Source organism: Lolium rigidum, chromosome 7 (assembly GCF_022539505.1).
Source record: "Lolium rigidum isolate FL_2022 chromosome 7, APGP_CSIRO_Lrig_0.1, whole genome shotgun sequence".
Classification (NCBI taxonomy): Eukaryota; Viridiplantae; Streptophyta; class Magnoliopsida; order Poales; family Poaceae; genus Lolium; species Lolium rigidum.
Genome location: NC_061514.1, coordinates 273,605,959 through 273,626,607, shown reverse-complemented (window position 1 = coordinate 273,626,607; position 20,649 = coordinate 273,605,959). Strand labels below are relative to the sequence as shown.

Genomic DNA, 20,649 nt, shown 5'->3' with positions numbered 1-20,649 from the left:
CTCTACGTTCGGATCAGAGGATCGATGGGATATTCAACATGGCTCACAACGATGGTTCAGGTTTGTACCCAAAATCCCCTCCTTCTATTCTCTGTTTGATTTGTGACCGAGATCCGAGGGTGTAACACCCCAAATTTTAAAACAAAGAAGAAAATGAATGTCCTTTTTCCAAAATTTGGAACCAACAACAAAAACTTTATTTTAATAGATCAAGATGCATAGTGCTAATGCATATGTGTGATGATCTTTGCCATGATTGTTTAATTAGTGTTTGAAAATGACCTAAAACCCTAATTTGCAAATCTTGACCTTTGCCCTAGCCACTTTTCCAAATGGTTGTGAACCATGGTTAAACCCCACTAAACCCTAAGCCATGATCATTTGGATCAAAGTGAGACATTTAAGAAAAAGGGAAAATGTTAATAGCTTCACATATGAGGCTATGGCTATTTTTGTAAAACTTTACCCTAAGCCCTTCTACCTTGTTAGCTTTATTTATCCTTTGCCATCTGAGGCAATGCACTTAGCCCTTAAGCTACCTTGTGGTGTGCACTTCCCAACCCTACCAATGCTTGGGACCAGATCACCCATCTACCCACTTATCCTTGATGGTTTTGAGGCCAAGTAAATAATCTGAGGCAGTGTTAAAATATTCAAACTTTGGTAGTTGTTTCCTAAGCCCTCACAACTGTTATAGGTGAACTCAAGGCAAGGATCTCATCTACGCAGCTCCCTCTACAACTTACATGTGTTGCATGTTCCATGAGATCCTTGCAACCCATATAGTCAACTTGATCTTATACCCTATCCAATGTTTTAGGTCTAAATCCCTTCTCCTAGATCTTTGTTTTCCTTTAATTCAAGTTTAATTTTTACAAAACCAAGAGTGGAAATGATGGCTAAATTATGTAGTAATCATCTACCCTTGAGAAAATACTTCCCCAAAATTATTATTTCTCAAATCAAGTTATTTATATTTCTTTTCCAAAACTCCCAAAACCCGCATTTACGTTCTCCTCTATTTTGACCACAAAACTATATCTAGTTTTATCAAAACCTTTTCAAATCATTTTCTCAAATAAAATAGGAAATGTGAGTGGTATTTTATATCACCTTATTTTCACCCAAAAATAATTTCTATATAATTATTCTCTTGGTTTGTTTTTTGACAAAAAGGCATGTTTATGATACTTACGCCTTTTCTTGCTTATTTTAAATATGAGAAAATATACCTTGCTTAATAAAGTGAGTAGAGCATTTTGAAATCCTATGTTCTACCTAGATTCTCTCAACTTTCTCAAAATCCACTTCAATTGAATTCCTTTGCAATTGTCCATAGAAATTTGAGGTGATTCAGATACCTATCAACTGAATTCAAATTTAAATGTCAACCATTGGACAACAAATGCACTTCTATGAACTACCTATCAACATTAGCATTTTCACCAAACCATGAGTTGATAAAATGCCATCATCATCAACCTTGGCACTATTACTCATTCTCCTCTCTATCTCCCTAATACTTTCCACTCAACCCTAAACCCTCTTTCTTAACTAAAACCACTAGAACCACCTCTTGTTAAACTAAATGATCATTGGATCAACATGGGCATCTTGTGGCCGGCCATTTTGCTCAAGTCTTGGTGCCATGTACCATCTCTTTTCCTCCTCTATCTCACCCTAATTAATAGAATCATCACCACCCCACCACTTGACCCTCCAGCACACTCACCCCTCTCTGGTCAATACCACTGTAGAATCACTGTTCATATTTTTCCTTTTGTGCTTGGAGGAGGAGGAGGATGTCCATGCCAACCTTGGCATGAGGGCACCCCATACCAATCTCTCTCTCCCTCTATCGCATGCTTGGTCTGGCCAGTGAAAAAAAAACGAAGTAGAAGCCCACCTGCACCCCTACTTTCCATGCATGTCCCCTCTACAACCCTAGACTCTCTCTCTCTTGCCTTGGGATTCGATGGGGAGATGCAACTCTCCCTCCTCCATCTCTGCACTGCACAACAACCACTGGTGGAAACTGGCCCCCAAGAATCCTCTCTCCTTCCTGGACATGTCCTCTCTCACTCCACCTCACTGCTCTAGCCGGACAACCCCCTATGCCGGTCAAGCACGCCATAGTGGACACGGCCACGCCCGCGACACCACGCTTCCTCCCTATCCCCTTCGACCTGGTATGGTGGTGCGGACATGTACAACGCACACGCACACGAACGAAGAACCCTTACCACACCCTGGACTGCAGGCCCTAGTCCACGCCATTTCCGCAGACATTTACTCGAGCACCTGGCAGACCGGCATGACCTCTCTGTTCCCATTCGCTTCCAAGCACCACAGACAGCAGCTTCGCTCCAAAACGTGTGATGCGGCCTGGACTCGCGGTAGCGCCACCCCTCCGAGCCAGTCGCGTGCCACCGCTCTCCTTCTCACCCTTGCACACACCCAGTTCACCGTGCAGCGGCTCACACTTTATAAAAAGCCACAACTCCTCTTGTGCCTCTCCACTTTGCCATCCCACCTCTCACACTCCTCCTTTCCACCACTCAGAGCCAGAGGAGCTCTGTGCTCCTCCAATTCTCAAGCCCGTCCTCGACATCCAGGAAGAAGAGGTGGGGGTTGATGTCACCTCCGTCCACCATTTGCCCTCCCTTATGCTTCCCTCGATGCGCCCTTCTTTCCTCTCTCTAATGCACCCTCTCTTTACCCTCAGGTTGGCCTCACGACCACATGAACGTGAACAACATGGAGCATGCCGTCGACGATCGCCGTTAATAACGTTGTTGTTTTCTCTGCCACGACCGACATTCGAAAGCCCCTTCTTCACCGCATCAAAATGCGTATTTAGCCTATTTAGCCTAGATTGGTGCGTATTTAGTTCCTCATTTTGCCATATCAAAATGCGTAGGCCGAACTGCAGAAGCTATTTGTTCAAGCGGGTGCCCTAGTAGCTGTGATTTAGCCATGGGTGTTTTGTATGCATGCGAGGGCCATCCGTCGCCACATTAGGCCCAGCGTGACATATGCACCAATGTTTGTCCGCGACGAAGAGAGGATGAACAACCCGGACATCATCTACAACAATGGTGACGTGGAATCTGTGAACATGTTGAGGATGAAAAAAGTTGCCTTCAACCAACTCGTGAACACATTAAGAGGTAGGCAGTTGCTCAGGGACATCATCCACACCTGTATCGAAGAGCAAGTGGTTATGTTCCTTCATGTTATTCGGCACAACCAACGATTCTGAGTCATCCATAGCACACGGAGGATATTGACTGAGATAGCTTATAGGTACTTCAAGGCAGTCCTCTATTAGCTATTGGAGAACTAAGGGGAGAGATGATCAAGCCTGCATCTTCCAGCACTCCCACCAACATCGCTGGAAGTCACCGCTGGTATCCATATTTCAAGGTGAGCAAGATTTTGTACAACTGATTTACACATTTGTGCATCTTTTTTGAGGGTGAACCTTGTTCTCTTGACGGCCAGTACAATACAAATGCCTTAACATTTGTTCACGTTCATGTCAGGATTGTGTTGGGGCCATTGATGTGACTCATATCACAACGAAAGTGCCAAGAAGCCATTCTCTTGCTTACAGGGGAAAAAGCACTACACCTGCCAGAATGTGTTTGCCGCTATGGACTTCGATATGAAGTTCACATATGTGCTTGCTGGGTGGGAAGGATCAGCCCATGATGCTACCATTCTGGTTGATAGCTTGGAGAGAGCATATGGCCTCAAGGTCCCTAAGGGTAAGTTCTACATTGCTGATCCAGGCTATGCTTGTTGCCCTGGTTTTTTCAAGGTACCACATCAATGAGTTCTTTGCAAGTTTCTACCCCAAGAACGCCAAGGAACTCTTCAATCTTAGACACTCTAGCCTCAGGGTCACCGTCAAGAGGGCAATTGCAGCTCTGAAGAACATATTTTAGATCCTTGACCAGAATCATTTCCACAACTTCTCCACCTAGGTTAAGCTAGTGCTGGCTTGTTGCATTCTACATAACTGGATCTTAGGCTGGGGTGTTGATTCGTTCTTCCCGGACGAGGATGAGGTCCAGCCTGACGAAGTTGATGTTGGCCAGGCTGATAGAGGCCATACCAGAAGTTATGTGTATGACTCGACTATTTGTGCGCTCTAAACTAAGAAGAAGAAGTACTCCTAGTTATGTGTATGACTCGACTATTTGTGCGCTCTAAACTACCATTCGTGCTTAGTTAGGACTTAACTTGTTGTGTTACACTGCTATTTGGAAGTAGCTAGGACCGAAGACGTTATATTAGTCATGCTTGTTAGTTTGATTCGCTTTAAGGTGCCTCTTTGCTCGAACTGATGAGGGGTAATGTCAAAGTGGTGACTAGAACTAGGTACTGTAAATTATCAATCAGCTCAATTGCATAGTTGACACACATATTGCAGTTTAGTTGCAACCAAACAAGATGCACAATCGGGCTGAAAAAAAACTTTGTTAGGAACCAAACAAACTATCATTTGAGTATATGAACTTGGTAAAATTAAACATGGCACTGGGGAGAAAGTCTTGTCCGATGCAGGAAAGTGATGCGACCAAGGAATGAGGCCCTTAGAGTAATTGATGGATTAAACTATTTGAGCCAGCAGAGTTTCTTGCTTTCTGTTGCTCTAGGTTAAAGACTTCCACTCATAGATAGATGTAAATTCATTTTTTTTCATGTCTTAAAATGCATTTTCTTTGTTGCATTTGACTAAATAAGAAATGGCCCCGTGACATGGAGCAAAAATAAAAAAATCGCTAACCATCATGTGGAAAACGCGCGCAGCAAGGCGCAAGAGGTCCTTCTAGTAAGTTTCAGATCTCAGATGTAACCGGCGAGTTTGCTGCGCAAGAGATCCTTCTAGTAAGTTCCAGATCTCAGATGTAATCGGCGAGTATGGTTTCACCAAGAGGGTGCGCACAGAGTCAATAGTCAACGGGTAAACTAAACTAGGGGTCAGGGCCATGAACTTAACATTCGGGTACCTACAATTCCTACTCAACATAGTGCTCAGGTTTTCGGGTTCCAGATTTGCGTTTTATGCGCACCAAGAGACGATATGCCATGCGAAGGATGAGGCACCACAGCATGTGGAAATCAATCAAAAAAGATAGAGCCAGCGAAATTCAGAGAACGTGACTGCATCGATTAATCACATGGGGGCAAAGAGCAAAATTTGAGGATAATGGACTGATGATGTACAATGCCCCAAAATGGCTAACAAATTGTACACAAGGCAAAAAAAATTAAAACTCAATAGTAGTTCCAACTCACAGAACATGGAACAAGTGATGAACCTACATCATCTAGTGACATAATATTTCCCAGGTTGCAGTCCAAGTGACATTGCAAGTTGCAACATCCAGCTGCAGACAAACTGAAACATGGACAGGTAAACAAAGCGGCATATATATAGTCAAGACACAAATTAACTTTTTTCTGCTACTTGCATTTGGGGTTGTCTTTGGATGAGCCGTTTGAGGAAGTTCCACCTCCAGCCAATGCCAGTGCTATTTCCAAATGCCTACAAATTCACGAGGGGTCAATATAAATGCAATACAAGAATTGTTCAAACAAAATGCATCAAGGAAGCAATAGAATAAAATGCAATGAGACCTTTTGGTGATAGGCGCTGGTCTTCCATTCGGCATGGCAGCCAAGGATTTGGACTTGGGAGGGGTTTCTATTGCAGCTACAGTAGGTGGGCCAGGTCGGGAAGTTCCACCTCCAACCAAGGCTGGTAGTCTACGCACCAAGGAATTAGTGAGATAAAACGCAATACTTCAACTCTTCAAGCAATGATGCAAATGTTACAATACCTTCTGGTGGTAGGCCCAAGGGTTTCATTCCCCCGGGTAGGCAAGGGAGCAGGTATGCCAGGTGACACAACATCTCCATCCAAGGCTCTTGTTGGTGTGGCTATATGACAATACCATAAGCCAGCAAACATAACACTAATCCAATATAAAAAAGCTAAGAAAAGTTATCTAACCTTCTTTGCTTCCACAAGTAAATCCACCCTTGCAGGGATGCAAAATGCCACTATGGGAAGGACATGCGTTACAGGTATTGTCGACGTCATCATCTAAAGGCAAAAGAGAATCATGCATAATCACCCAGTATTAAAGGACAAATCAATCGTTCATAATTGCTGAAGATCAGTGACTTATTTGCTTAAAAGATATACAACTTACAAGTACATACCAAGTGCAATGCATGCTGTAACAGTGTCAGTCTTCCCTCGAGTCCTGTTGATCTCAAGAAAGAAATACTGTCGCATCACTTTTGAAGGAGTTTCTCTCTTACAGCCCACAAGATTGCAGTGGTACCACATGCACTTCTTCGACATTATAGGAAAAAAGGTCATCTTGCTAGCAACCAAATCATATTCAGAGTCCTGGTTGGAAGAATTGATGATCAGTAAGAGGCTACAAGATAGGAAGTTAAATGTAAAATTCTGCATGAAACATAAAATCACTACACTGTTTTGTAAATGATTCTGAAACAAATTTTACGGAACGAAAAACATGTGTAAAACATAAATTATGGCAGATATAAAACAGGTGATACAAAGAGAATATTATTTGGGGGCTTAAAGATGGTGTTTACGATCCGCAAAAATAAAACAGGTGATACAAAGAGAATATTATTTGGGGCCTTTAAAGATGGTGTTTATGATCCTTGCAACATGTAACGCACAATGTAATTAAATGTCTCTGACTTATCCTGTGAAAAGTGATCACTTAATGGTTCAAATTTACAAAATGGAGTAATGTATGCCCATCAATGAGCCTTAAACTCATGTCTCCGGATCAAACAAGAGGACCAATCTACCATCACACCCAGCAGTTAAGGACAGTGGAAACCAAACAATGACAAAACATGGAAGGCACCCAATCAACAAGTCAATATTGATCATCCAAAATTATTACTTATATAACTTTACATAGGATAATCTATTTGCAAAACTAGTCATGTGACGTTTTGAAAGCATCTTTTGAGCTGAGTTTAAAAGTGAACAAAATTCCCCGCTACTCGATTGGGCCAGCAGATTGTGATCCCACTCCCTACGGAACCTTTGTGATTTGCAAAGTGAAAAGGAGCTCAGACATAGAACCGTAGACCAATTTATTTTAGCTGTGCACTTCAACTGATGGAGTAGCAAGCATGAATGGACAACTTAGCAGGTGGTGTAATATCGTGAAGACGTTTGGGCGAGGGAAGCTTCCAAGCCTTATATTCCTAAGCTATGTCCTACCCTGCGGCAGAATCTGGTTAATGTGAAGGATATTCTACGGTAGCAAGTTCGTAGAATTTCAAGTACACAGGTTGGATATAGCATATCAACGGGTACTATTAAGTATTAATGTTAGATAGTATTACTCCCTCCGATCCATATTAGTTGCCACTAATATGGATGTGTGGCAAGTAATATGAATCAGAGGGAGTACTATATAGTTGCATTGACAAGAAATAATATGTAAAGACAATATGTTATGTAGTTATCAATTTGCAGTGAGAAACTACTAAAAACAATGTACATGAAAGAATATCAACTAAGTAATGGATCACCATGTTTTGAACTTTCCGATATTCCATAGCAGCATTCCAGAGGGCTCTCTCTTTCTCAAGCAAAATCTCCTTATCAACAGGCCTAGAATCAGAAAAACAAAATTAGGCCAAACTGAAGTAAAGATCTGAAAAGGTCAAACGAGAAATAAAAAATGCATATTAATTAGTAAATTAGTACCAAAACTATTCTCACAGGGCATTGATGTTAGCTAAAAGATGAAATTTGAGATGAAAGTCTCGTAAACTGAGATCATGGATTAAGCAAAAAAAAAAAGGAAGTCTCTGTATGTTCACACATGATGGTTACAGAGAAAGAGCAACCCTACGGCTGAAGTTATCTTTTCGGAAGCCTCCCTCGCTTACAGGACGTCTCCTATTGCAAATCTCTTGCTTTGGCTAGGCATCATGGTGCAATCCTCGAGGGTTACAGGCCAGTCATGCAAGGTGGGTAGTTCATGTGGGCTCTTGTGGTTTATGTCTTTATGCGCCTTAATCCACTACTATCAGAAGGAGGTCCTCCCCATATATGTAGAATATCAACGATTTCTTCGCACAATGAGAAAAGGTGTACCTGATGCTACCGAAAAAAGAAGATATATTCCAACAACCAAAAAAAAATTCAATTTCAATATTCAACTAACACTACTCATTACCCGCTTTCCCATTTGATTTCATCACAGTTGCTCTTGCGACTGAGCAATTCACGAGCGTCCAGGTTCTTGCAGTACATGAGAGTGGCAGGACGGCCGACCTTCCTCATCAATTTCATTCTTGATAGTACAATCTTCAAATATTCCTTTCTTGCTGCCTCGATCTCCGCCCTTTCTTCCTCCTTAAGCCTTTGTTCCTCCTCCATATGATTTTGTTGCTTATCTTTCTTATTCTGTTCCTCCTCCGTCCACTCTTTGTTGTGCCTCTTGGCTATGCCTAAGATGTACTGGGGAAGAGGTGGTTTGGTGACGGGCAGAGGCTTGATTAGCACATCCAGTGGCTGGAAAAACAGGCACCTATGCGGCGCGGGCGGCGGCGGCTTCTCGCGGCGGAATCGTGCGCCTCGTTTTTTTTCTCTTTTTTTGAGGGAATCGTGCGCCTGTTTATTAGGGCAAGTGCGAGTAGGACCAGTTGAGGTGTTGTGGGGGACAGGGACTCGGTGCCGGTGTCGGAGTCGGACCAACCTGGCCGAAGAGCCGGCCCGCCACGGAACAGAACCGGCACCGTTCCTCGCATGACTTGCACGGCCCGTGCGGGGGCTGCTATTTACCGCTTTAAGCGGCGAAAAAGATTCGGCCCGCTTCAGGAATTCCGAAATGCGCCAGGCCCATATTTCGTCCGCGAAAGGAGCTGCTTCCTTCTCTGTTTCTGTTTCCACCAAAACAAAAATGGACTGGACTAGGCGGGAGCGCCTACTCTCCGCCTTAAGCGGGAGGGTATCGTTATATGAAAACCGACCTTCCCAAAGGGAAGTCGGCTCCCGTCCGTTCAACACGTGCATCGCTCAAATCTCTCCGCGCGCCGTACGTCTGCCCGCAAAGCTTCTCCACGAACGCATCCCGCGCGTTACGTCTGGCCGCAAGTTTCTACACGAGTACAAACTACACCGAAGTACGAGTATAGATACATACGACACAAGAATACAGTACAGTTCACATGTAAATTCGGGTACCGCGAAGTGCGAGTACAGTTACATACGATACACAGATACAGTCGCGTACACGACCGAGTACAGGTACACTCGCGCACACGAGATAGGTACAGTCGCGCAGACGAGCGAGCCCACACGAGCAGGTACATGTACATAAGTACAGTAGCGCACATGATCAGGTACAGTCCCACATACGAGCAGGTACAGTCGCGCACACGAGCAAGTATAGTCGTGCACACGAGCAGGTACATGTACAGAAGTACGGTCACATACACGAGCAGGTACAGTTGTGAACACGAGCAAGCATTGGCGGAGCCTCATGGAGGCCATCCTGGGCGCCGGCCCAGTCTTCTAAAAGTGCAAAAAAATTACTACTACCTATGGTCCAAGCCCATCCTAGCATCCAGCCATGACTACGAAACTAACTAAGGGGTCGCCGTCTTCGTACGCACTAGCAGTATACCTATGTTTTCCTCTGCCTCTGCTCCAGCTTCTCCGTCCCCTAAAATCCTTTTTTCTAGATTTTTTGCTTCTTCCATCCAATCCCCATGGCCTAGCTGTGTAGCTTAAAATTCTTCTTCTTCTAGTTAAAACTAAGCCAGACCGAAAGAAGCTACATCTAAAATTTCAGAACATGGTCGAGTGGCTGTACCTCATGGTGCCGCCCGTCGCCGTGGACTAGTGGACTGCTAGTGGAGCATTAAACTGAGCAATGTATACAAGAAATCAAGTCGTGATTTTTTAATCCCCTTGCCATGTAGTTAATCTGAATCTAAAAAATCACCTTACTTTGTTGGATTCAATGGGTGGTTGGAGTGCAGATACCCACTGTGACTAGAGTTTTTATTTTGGCTACACACACAGACTGGCTTCACATAACACATACACATTAATTTTAGATGCTTTGATTCTTATAACTGAACAACAGTTCTTGCAAAATAAAAAGAGATGATGCATTTGCAACTGTGGAAGGTTCTTCTTCTGCTGAACATGAAATCATTGGGATTGGTTATAGTTGAACAACCGAGACAAAAAGAAGAACAACAGCCAGCCAAACCAGTCATATTTCAAGGCGTGTTTGCAAGAATCGTATGTGATTTTTTTTGGCGTTATGGGCAATTGGCCCTCCCTATATTTTACGCCACGCTCCGCCACTGCGAGCAAGTACATGTACAGAAGTACAGTCGCACACACGAGCGAGTACAGTCGCGCACACAAGTAAGTACAGCGGACGAGTACAGTTACCGAGTAAAGGGAAAACTGCACCAAACACACTAAAAAACAGAGGTATTTATCAGTTAAAACACGAGTACAGTTAGGTACACACCACAGGTACAACCATATTACTATTGGAAGTACGAAAAAAAAGTATGCCGAAACCTATCAACATGGGATCTAATTTTGAAGATCTCGACGCGAGGATCTCAAAGTGAAAACGGTTCGTAATTTGGACTTACGGTTCTCGAGATATTTCATTTTTAAAAAACGAATCTAGAAAATAAAGGGAAAAACGCAGCCCCCTCTGCCTTCTCTCTTCTCCCTCATCCCCACTTTGCTTCTCCTTGCGACACGTGGCGAGCAGGGAGACCACTTCCAATGAATTTTCTAGCACCACAGCGCGCCACTTGTCACGCGCGGAGCGAGTTGTCTTCTATTCGCGAAGGTCGGCCTTTTTCTAGAGTTTTCCTAAGCGGGAGCATCGTTCGCTCCGCCTGAAGAGCTTTCGCCTGGGCCGCTCGGTCCAACAAGGTACTGCTTCTCTCTCCTTTTTCTCCTTTCAGTTTAGATTTATAAAATTTTCAAATCTAAAAAAGTTTAAATTTGAAAAAAGTTTGGATTAAAAAATGTTCAGATAAGAATATTCGAATCTAAAAATTTCAAAATTAAAAAATGTTCAAATATGAAAAAATTTCAAATTGAAAAAATTTCAAATTAAAATATATGAAAATTTCAGAAAAAAGATTAAATCTAAAAATTGTTCAAACGCGAAAAATGTTCATATCTAAAAATGTTCAAAAAAATGTTTAAATATAAAAATTGTTCAAATCTAAAAATGTTCAAACTTAAAAAACGTTCAAATTTGAAAAAGTTTAAATTTTGGAAAGTTCAGAAAAAACCACTTGGCAAAACCAAAAACTGGAAGGAAAAACCCAGTAGAAAATGAGAAAAACTGAAAAAAAAGAAGAAAATCCAATTCCGTCGCTAAATGGGTCGACCCAACTCCATCTCGCTCTGAGCGGAGCGACCGCTCGCTCCCGCGTTGAGCGGAGAATAGGGTAGTTTTTGCTAAGGTGCGGCCTGGTCCAGTTTACTCAGCGGAAAAAGCAAAAACTACCCTGCTAGGTAACATGGGCGGAGCTTCAGCCCGGCATGCCCGCGCAAACCCTATACACCGACCAGGTCGGCGCGTACCGCGCGCCGCACACCCCGCGCCCGGTACGGGCCGGCCCAGTTAGGTGCGGGCTGCCTCCTTTTTCGATATTTTTTTCTTTTTTTTCTTCTTATTTTCTGTTTCTTTTTTTCCTCTGTTCTGTTTTCGTTTTCTTTCGTTTTTTCTGTTTCCTTTTTTTACTTTTATTTTTCAGATTCGAAAAATAGAAATATTTTAAAAAATTAAATTTAAAAAATGTTTAAATATAAAAACTGTTCAAAATCTGAATACCGTTCACATTTAAAAATCGTTCAAACTTGAAAATTGTTCAAACATGAAAAATGTTCAAATTTAAAAACCGTTCAAATTTAGAAATCGTACAAACTTGAAAATTATTCAAACATGAAAAATGTTCAAATTTAAAAACCGTTCAAATTAAAAACCATTCATACGTGAAAAATGTTTAATTTTTTAAAAATATTTTTTTTGAAAAATATTCAAAATATAAAAGCGTTCAAATTTTAAAACTGTTGAATTAAAAAATGTTCATATTTTGAAAAAAATCTTGAAAAATAATTTCATAAAAAATGTTAGATTTTGAAAAAGAAAAATATTAATAATAGAAAAAAACAGAAGAAAGAGAAGAAGAAAAAAATAAAAAAAAAACGTACATGAGCTAATGGGCCGCGGCCCAAACTACCCGACCTGGTCGCTGGGGGTGTGCGGCACCCCGCACGCGCCAACCAGGTCGGCGTATAGCAGTTCCCGCATGCCGGGCAGCTGCCCGGGCTCGGCTTCCTCTGGCGAGCGTGCAAACAACGCGTCATTAGGCTTAAATTAGTGAGAGGAAAGGCGACTCGTGCTGCTTGCCCGGGCACAAAGTCCACCGATATGGCCTTTTCTCATTCTCTTGTCCAGCCCAGTGAAATAACTTGCATGAGATAAGCCCACAGAAAGTTGGCACAAGTTGCCGACAGGCTAGGCCACGTCAGAACAGAAGTCACGAGCAGGAGGCCAGTTTGATCGTTCGGTGATTCAGTCGTTCGTCTGTTCCTGTTCGTCCCCTGTCCGTCCAGGCGTGCGGCGGGTGCAGCAAATAGGCGACGACGACGCGCGCACAGCCGACTGCGGCACATCATTTCATATTTTTGTTGAATGTTTAATTTTACAAAATGATGAGGTATTTTTTATTAAATCCTGCAGGTTCTATTTCAGGTTTTTGATTGAGCATTTAGATGTCTGTCGTTCCCTCCGTTCGTAACGGAGGCAGTAGGATTTTTTTGTGACTCATATTGTCTAATAAGTACACTTATCATATTTGAATTTAATTTTGTGTGCTTCCAAACTATGATGAATGTACCGTTCTAAATTTAGTACTTATCCGGTTGCGATTTTTGGTTCTAGACTTATCATATAATCTATATATTCGGTTGCGATTTTTGCATTTTTTTCTTAGTTTATGATTCGCCCAGGCTTCTAATTTTTTCTGGCTCCGCCCCCCTGGTCAAAAGAAAAAGCAAAAACTGGAACCATGCTAAGGTGCGGCCTGGTCCAGTTTACTCAGCGGAAAAAGCAAAAACTACCCCTGCTAGGTAACCCTGGTTAAAAGAAAAAGCAAAAACTGGAACCATGCTAAGGTGCGGCCTGGTCGGGGCACGAGAACTTTGGTGGTGAGTCACCGTACGAGCGCACGCTTCGCATGAACTTGAGCTACGCGTCGCTCCGCTGCTACAGCGGGAGGAGAGGGCCCGCAACCTATCCATGTACAGCCGCGAGGGGCTTCGGGAGCAGGAGTTGCGTTTTTCATTGTGGTGGCTCCCCTTTCTTCAGCGGATAGGGAGCGAGATTTGGTTGTGCCCCGTGGAGGTTGAGGCGGCCCGGGCCCCTAGAGAAAGGAGCATCCTTTTACCTCTGATGTGGAGAGCGCAGAGAGGGCGTTGCAGTGGGGGCTTGGTGGTTTTTGGCCGACTGACCTCCTACTCGTCTTCGATTCCAGGGCCAATAGGGACACCCTTCTTTCCACCGCCATCAACCCCTCTCGACGGGAGTGACTTTAATTGTAGGCGACACGACGCTTGTTCCGCTATCGGGTTCATCTGGAGGTGGTATGTGTGCCGCCGGTGGCTTGGAACCTCGACACGGCCAAGGCCATCCTTGGGTGCTCTGGTTGGGTGGAGAGGCTAGGCTCGGAGACAGCCAGCCACGCCGACATGGGAAGCTTATGGTGCGGACGAAAGATGTGGCGTTGCTCCCCAAATGAAAACAACTTTGGTTGGTAGAGCCGTTGCTCTTTGGAGACGATGATGACGACCTTCTTCTCGATTATTCCCTTTTTGAATGTACGGTAACAACAAATATTGTGTTATGTATGCCTTGATTTATATTCCGCTACATATCCTGCACACTTTAATTTATCTAGAGAAATAAAAAAATGCAAACAAGGTCCACATTTTGTGTGCGTAACAGCCCATTCACGTTCTCATTCTCTTGCGTAAAGGTCGCAGGGGTTTAAGGAACAAGCCTATCGGTAGGGTTTTAAACAAGTAGGTTCAGGAAGGGGAGCCGCCGTCCCGGAGTCTCTCGCCGCCGAAACCCTAATCCCCTCCACCCAAGCACCCCTGCTAGTTCCTCGGAGCTCGATTCTCTCGCAATCTTCCCCTCCCCGGATCCACATCTACCGACGGTGTGTTCCGGACGCTATTCCATTCGCTGGTAAGGATTACGGAACCCTAGCTTGCTCGGATTACTGTTCAACTTCTTCCCTTTCGTTGCGGTGAACAATCAGATCGAAACAGATCTCCTTCCTCGACACTAGACTGACCTCTATTGACCCCGTCCCATCGATTTGACGGACTATTGGAGCCCGGCGGCTGCACCTATTTCCCGCATCTAAAATCTGCTTTTGAGACTCCCCGTATTAGTACTCCCAGTAGCAGTCCAATTTTACAAAATCCCAATTTTTGTAAAAAAAAAGGGATTTGGGGGTTTAACTGGATCCCCATTTCGGATTGATTCTTTTGTATTAGCGATTGCGAATTTGTCTCAGACATGTTTTTTTCCTTCTTCAGTGCCAGGTCTGTAGCAGGGGATCTGTGCAATGGCTTTCGCTAGTAGACTGGGAAGTGTGCTGAGGAGGACATCGGCGTCCTCGAATTCGTCGCTGCTCCAGGCAGTAAGATGCATGTCTTCTTCCAAGCTGTTTGTTGGAGGTATGCTCAGATGGATTACTGGTTCTAGCTCAGGTTCTTGAACATTACATATTGCTGGCGAATAATTGTCTAATAACATGTCCCGGCTACCTGCTTTTAGGACTATCATATAACACTGATGACCCATCTCTGAGGGATGCCTTTTCTGGCTATGGGGATGTCCTTGAAGGTTCTGTGCCCAATTACTGTGACACATTTGATATATAGCTTGTCATGTTTCCCATGCCCCTAACACTTCATTTTGTTTGGGTTGGATTCAGCTAGAGTCATCATGGACAGGGAGTCTGGCAGGTCAAAGGGTTTTGGATTTGTTACTTATACATCGAGTGAAGCTGCCGCAGCTGCCATCAGTGCCATGGATGGCAAGGTGATTTTGCAGATATGCTATGCCATTCACGTCTATTCTTTTGTTTATATCTGTCTGCCTCACTTTGCAAAGATAGTTTGAAATTCCATGTTGGATGTTTTTGCTTGAGGAGCAGCTTGTCCTGCTGTCTATTCATTGTTACTGCTTATTGTGCTTTACAGGACACATGTCGTGCGCTGCAATTTCCAAACTGTTTTATCAATTTAATGATACAATATAATTATCAGTACTGAGGTGTTGCCTTCGATCCGAAGTAGAATTGGCATTGACTCACTAATGATAAATTGTGCTTCTCTTCTTAGTTTAAGCTAATAACCATTGTATTCTTTTCCATGCATCAAAACCGAGCAACTGAACAATTTCATTGATTTATTTTCTGCCAATACATTTTCCACCTTTTCCCCTTTGTTCACATCAAACCTCACTAGAATGCGCAGTCAAAAGACACCTCTGAAAAAGAAATGAAGCGAATGTCAGATGACAAACACACAAGAGTTAGGACAACATCACAGTACTTAGTTAGCAAACGAAATCAACTATAGTAAATGCTAAATGAAGCAGAGGAATTCTTTCCAACTTCCAGTTATGTGAGGTACATAAACATCTGTGGTTAATAAGAGCAAAGTTCACCCGCTATACAAGTATTGGTCCAATTATGCTAGAACTTGAGGTGTTTGACATTTTGATCGGCATATTGTTGTTAACACATTCTTGTAACTTGTACAATTCTTTTTTCTTCAAACGTTGACTTGTAAGAATCCTAAGTTGATGGCACTTGTTTCCTAGATGCATGATTCTGGATATTTACTCTCATGACTCATGAACACTAGAGTAGCTACAAGATCAGAGCAGCAATAGAATGCATGTTTAGGGAATAGCTGACTATCTGCAGATTGTGGCGTATCAATGATGACACAATATTCCTGTAAATATTTTAATTATTTTGACTTACTTTATGGCTAGGGTATTCTGCTGAACTGTAAAAGTGACATGCCCTAATTCCTCTGAAAATTTTGTTCTGCTATCATAAGTTGGCATTTGTTTTGTCTGCTTTTATTCATGTGGCACTGCTTATATAATATGCAGATGCATGTCATCACCAAACTAGATGTTATGTTCTTTTTAACACATCGAGTCATGTTTATTTTTGTTGCAAATGTGTAACACATCCATCTGCTTTAGGACCTTCAAGGACGAGTGGTAAAGGTGGACTACGCCAATGACCGTGCTGGTGGAATACGTGGAGGTGGATACGGCAGTGGAAATTACGGAGGTAGCGGATATGGCACTGGTGGATATGGCAGCACAGGACATGGAAGCGGCGGTGGTGGATATGGAGGCAATGGTGGTGGTTATGGAAGTGGAGGGCATGGCAGTGGTGGTGCATATGGTAGTGCAGGATATGATGGTTACAGTGGTGCAGCTGGTGGCGGTGAGTATTCTAGCATCCCCAACAATGCATCTGCTGGTGGATATGGCAGTGGCGGAAGCTACAGTATCCCAAGCAACTCGGATGGAAGTACTGGTAGCTACGGCGGTGCTGGTGGGGGCGGTGAGTATTCTAGCATCCACAACAATGCAGCTGCTAGTGGATATGGCAGTGGCGGAAGCTACAATAATGCCAGCAACTTGTCTGGAAGTACTGGTAGCTATGGCGGTGCTGGTGGTGTTGGTGAGTATTCTAGCATGCACAGCAATGTGGCTGCTGACGGATATGACAGTGGCGGGAACTATAGTAATGCCAGCAACTCGGCTGGAAGTACTGGTAGCTATGGCGGCGCTGGTCGTGGCGGTGAGTATTCTAGCATCCACAACAATGCGGCTCCTGGCGGATATGGCAGTGGCGGAGGCTACAATAGTGCCAGCAACTTGGCTGGAAATACTGGTAGCTATGGCGGCACTGGTGGTGGCGGTGAGCATTCTAGCATCCACAACAATGCGGCTCCTGGCGGATATGGCAGTGGCGGAGGCTACAATAGTGCCAGCAACTTGGCTGGAAATACTGGTAGCTATGGCGGCACTGGTGGTGGCGGTGAGCATTCTAGCATCCACAACAATGCAGCTCCTGGTGGATATGGCAGTGGCGGAAGCTACAATAGTGCCAGCAACTCGGCTAGAAATACTGGTAGCTATGGCGGCGTTGGTGGGTACAATTCTCCCAACACCTATGGCACCAGCGATTACAAGAACGGAGGTGGCAGCAATGCAGTCTTCAGCGGAAGCACTGGTGGGTACAATTCTCCCAACACCTATGGCGCCAGCGACTACAACAGCGGAGGTGGCGGCAAGGCAGTCTTCAGCGGAAGCACTGGCGGTTCCAGCAGTGGAAATTCTGGCTTTGCTGGCGGCAATTTCACAGGAAATGTGAGCAGTACTGGCAGCTTTGCTCGAAATGTTACTGACACCAGCAGCCCCCATGGCACCAGTTATGCCAGAGGATTCGGTGGCGGCGAGACTACTGGAGCTACTGACAAGGTACAGTACAGCCCCAATAGCAACAGCTATGCAGGAGGGTTTGGTGGCGGTGAGACTGTTGGAGCTAACAAGGTACAGTACAATGGCCAAGACGATCTTCTGGGTGATGACTTCTTCTCCGAGTCGGAGGAGCGTCAGGCAAGCAGGTCGGCATAAGCTCTGGTGTCGCACCCTTGCTTGTTGCAGTGAAGCATCCCGAGCCAAGGTAATCAATAATACCTGGTGGTGCTTCTTACAGCACATGAAACACTCTTTGTGGGTATGTTAAGAAGTATTTGGTTATTCTGCTTTGGTTTTGCATGCTATTTTGAGAGAAGTAATAAGATGGTGCTCTTGGCAACGATTGCAGTTTTATCTTGTATTGAGAAGGAAATGCCTGGTAGCCCGCTGATGGCAGTGACCATATGTCACCCCAGAGCATGACCATATGTCAGGTTCATCATGTTGTGTAGGTGTCATTCGAACACAATAATGCATAGATAATCTTGTAACATGAGACTGATTATTCGCAATATGCCTAATAACTCGGTACACATAAGCGATGGGCGCTGGTGTTGACATTGATAAGGGTTGCCTACTGCCGGCGAGCAACTGCCTTCACTCCCCAGTCCGATGGATGACGTTACCCGATTTGAGTCTTGCCTAGTGCCAACTGCCGGCGAGCCACTGCCCTCGCTTCCTGGCGGCACGCCACTTTGATGCTGATCTGCTGTAGGTGCAGCCTTTAATTACCTCGTGACTTGCCTGCCTCGATACGGCGCAGGTACCAGATTATGTACTTGTCTTGTTTTCGCTCCATATGACTGTCATTCTGAAGCCAACTCGATATCTGGTTCAGTACAATCTCGCCGTCTTGGTTATAGCAGATGCTCACATTTTCTGCGGAAATTTAGGGGCCAAACGATCTGTATGAGACTGAGTTTCATTTTGACGGCATGGATTTTATTGATTTCGTGTGGATTTTCATTTTCTCTAGTGGAAGTAAGTTTCTGTTCTAGTCGTCCGAACTGTTCTCCTTCTCTTTGGGTCAGTCTAAGTGTCTGACGGTTCCTTCAGTCTCATTGTCTTATCTGCTCGGCAATGGTGGCTGACATGCCTGCAGAAAACATTAAATGTACATAGATCTATCATGTCAAGCAGGGTTCTGGGCAGGAGTAGAGCTGAAACCATCTGTGAGCTTGAGCACATTGTAGAGGTCGCGGGTTTTTTTGATATCACGGTGCCCCAGAGGCAAGATCTATGGTGGATGGGATGTATATGCTAATTGGAGGCTACATATCGTTTTTCAGAATTTGATTGTCTCACAAGTTTCAGACATTTTTAAAAGCTAAATCCAACTTTGAACACGATTCAATAAATGTCAGTTCAGTGCCACAAAGGTTTGACAGAAATTAGCAAAAGTTCCGATGTTCCGTCATTAGGATTCAAAATTGAAGATTTAATCCATGCTCCAGCATATTATAGACAAAGTTACACACAGGTTATATTTTGTTCTGAGATTCAGAATTCACGTCGATAAATCCAAGCATACATGATAAATATTGGTAGTACCATATCGTTTTATTTGTAGGTATGAACACCATCGGCAACACCTCACAGCTACCATTTTCAATTAGTAATGATATTTATTGAATGCTTAGAGATGGGTGTTCTTGACGACATCCTCCAAGCCTTCCCGGCTACTCGCACTACTTTCCCTATGAGGTACCTTGGCCTACCCTTGTCGGTCCCTTGTCGGTCACTTGCCTAAGGAGAATTCATTTCCAACTCTTGGAAGACAAGGTTGCCTCTAAACTTGTGCCTTGGCTTGGAAAGCACGTCACCATGGCCGGCCGAACCACCCTTGTCAAGGCGGTCTTGACAAGCGTGGTTATCTACTTCATCACCGTGCTTGATGTGCCAATTGAGGTCCTCATGAAGATTGATAGCTTAAGAAGAGCTTTCCTATGGTCGGCATGTGACAAGGTATCCGGAGGGAAATGTAAAGTGAATTGGGAGATGGTGTGTAGACCCAAAAAGAAGGGAGGTCTTGGGATCCTTAACCTCAAGAAGTTTGCCGCAGCTCTTTGGTTGAGGTGGCTATGGCATGAATGGAAGAACGAGGAAAAGCCTTGGGTTTAGCTTGGGAACCCATGCACTCCTCATGACCATGATCTCTTTGCAGCGGCCACTAAAGTAACTATTGGAGATGGAAAGAAGGTCCTCTTTTGGGAGGCGGCTTGGCTTGATGGAATGAGACCCAAAGATTTGGCTCCACTTCTCTATGGTCGTTCAAAAAAGAAGAAATGCATGGTGCATAAAGCTTTGGGAAATGATTTTTGGGTTTCCCAAATAAATAACCATGATGGCCTCTCCTTTGATCACATTGTCCAAATCTACAAGCTTTGGGAAAGACTTGCTAATGTCCATTTGGACCCTCAAGCTCAAGACACAATATCTTGGAAGCTCACCAACGATGGTTGCTACTTGGCAAGATCGGCCTACAATATGCAATTCTTGGCCCTCACTTCATCTCCGATGCCTTCCTTGGTTTGGAAGCCTTGGGCTCCTCCGAAGTGCAAGATCTTTGCTTGCGCTTCTCCTCCGGTGCTCCTCCCTAGAAAAAATCTGGGAGCATTAAACACAATAACGGTGGAGATCTTTTCATACATGTTGGTAAGTAGGGGCAAGATCATAATTCAGTGTAGGTTCACCGTCCGTACAGGCCAGTACAGACCTGTATGGCCCTTTTGTTGTACCGCTTTTTTTGTACGTAACTATGGTTTCAAAATAAGGCATGCACACGACGTGGGGCGGTACTTAGGCGGATGAGATCGTTAACTGGTCATGCGACGTTTTTCTTCTTCTAAACGCAAAGTACACGTACAATCGGGTATACATGGGCTGGATATGAGTTTTAGCGGGACCCAACACATGAAAAAAAAACCAATTATAACCCTTCAACTTAGTTTAGGGGGGAGCACCGGAGTAGCCCTCCTTT

General features: G+C 44.1%; 2 protein-coding genes across 2 annotated transcripts; one reads left to right on the top strand and one right to left on the bottom strand.

Moving 5' to 3' along the window:
* Positions 1–5,207: 5,207 nt before the first annotated feature.
* On the bottom strand, positions 5,208–8,576 carry LOC124673838. Its single transcript, XM_047209874.1, has 7 exons — positions 8,259–8,576; positions 7,606–7,687; positions 6,238–6,430; positions 6,026–6,118; positions 5,853–5,952; positions 5,650–5,778; positions 5,208–5,557 (listed from the first exon to the last, which is right to left on the bottom strand). Exons 1-7 carry the CDS (start codon positions 8,459–8,461, stop codon positions 5,476–5,478), a joined length of 882 nt encoding a protein of 293 aa, XP_047065830.1. The 5' UTR covers positions 8,462–8,576; the 3' UTR covers positions 5,208–5,475.
* A 5,602-nt stretch (positions 8,577–14,178) lies between these two features.
* On the top strand, positions 14,179–18,009 carry LOC124672776 (glycine-rich RNA-binding protein 3, mitochondrial-like). Its single transcript, XM_047208952.1, has 5 exons — positions 14,179–14,330; positions 14,687–14,827; positions 14,928–14,996; positions 15,088–15,194; positions 16,377–18,009. Exons 2-5 carry the CDS (start codon positions 14,716–14,718, stop codon positions 17,823–17,825), a joined length of 1,737 nt encoding a protein of 578 aa, XP_047064908.1. The 5' UTR covers positions 14,179–14,330; positions 14,687–14,715; the 3' UTR covers positions 17,826–18,009.
* The last annotated feature ends 2,640 nt before the right edge of the window (positions 18,010–20,649 follow it).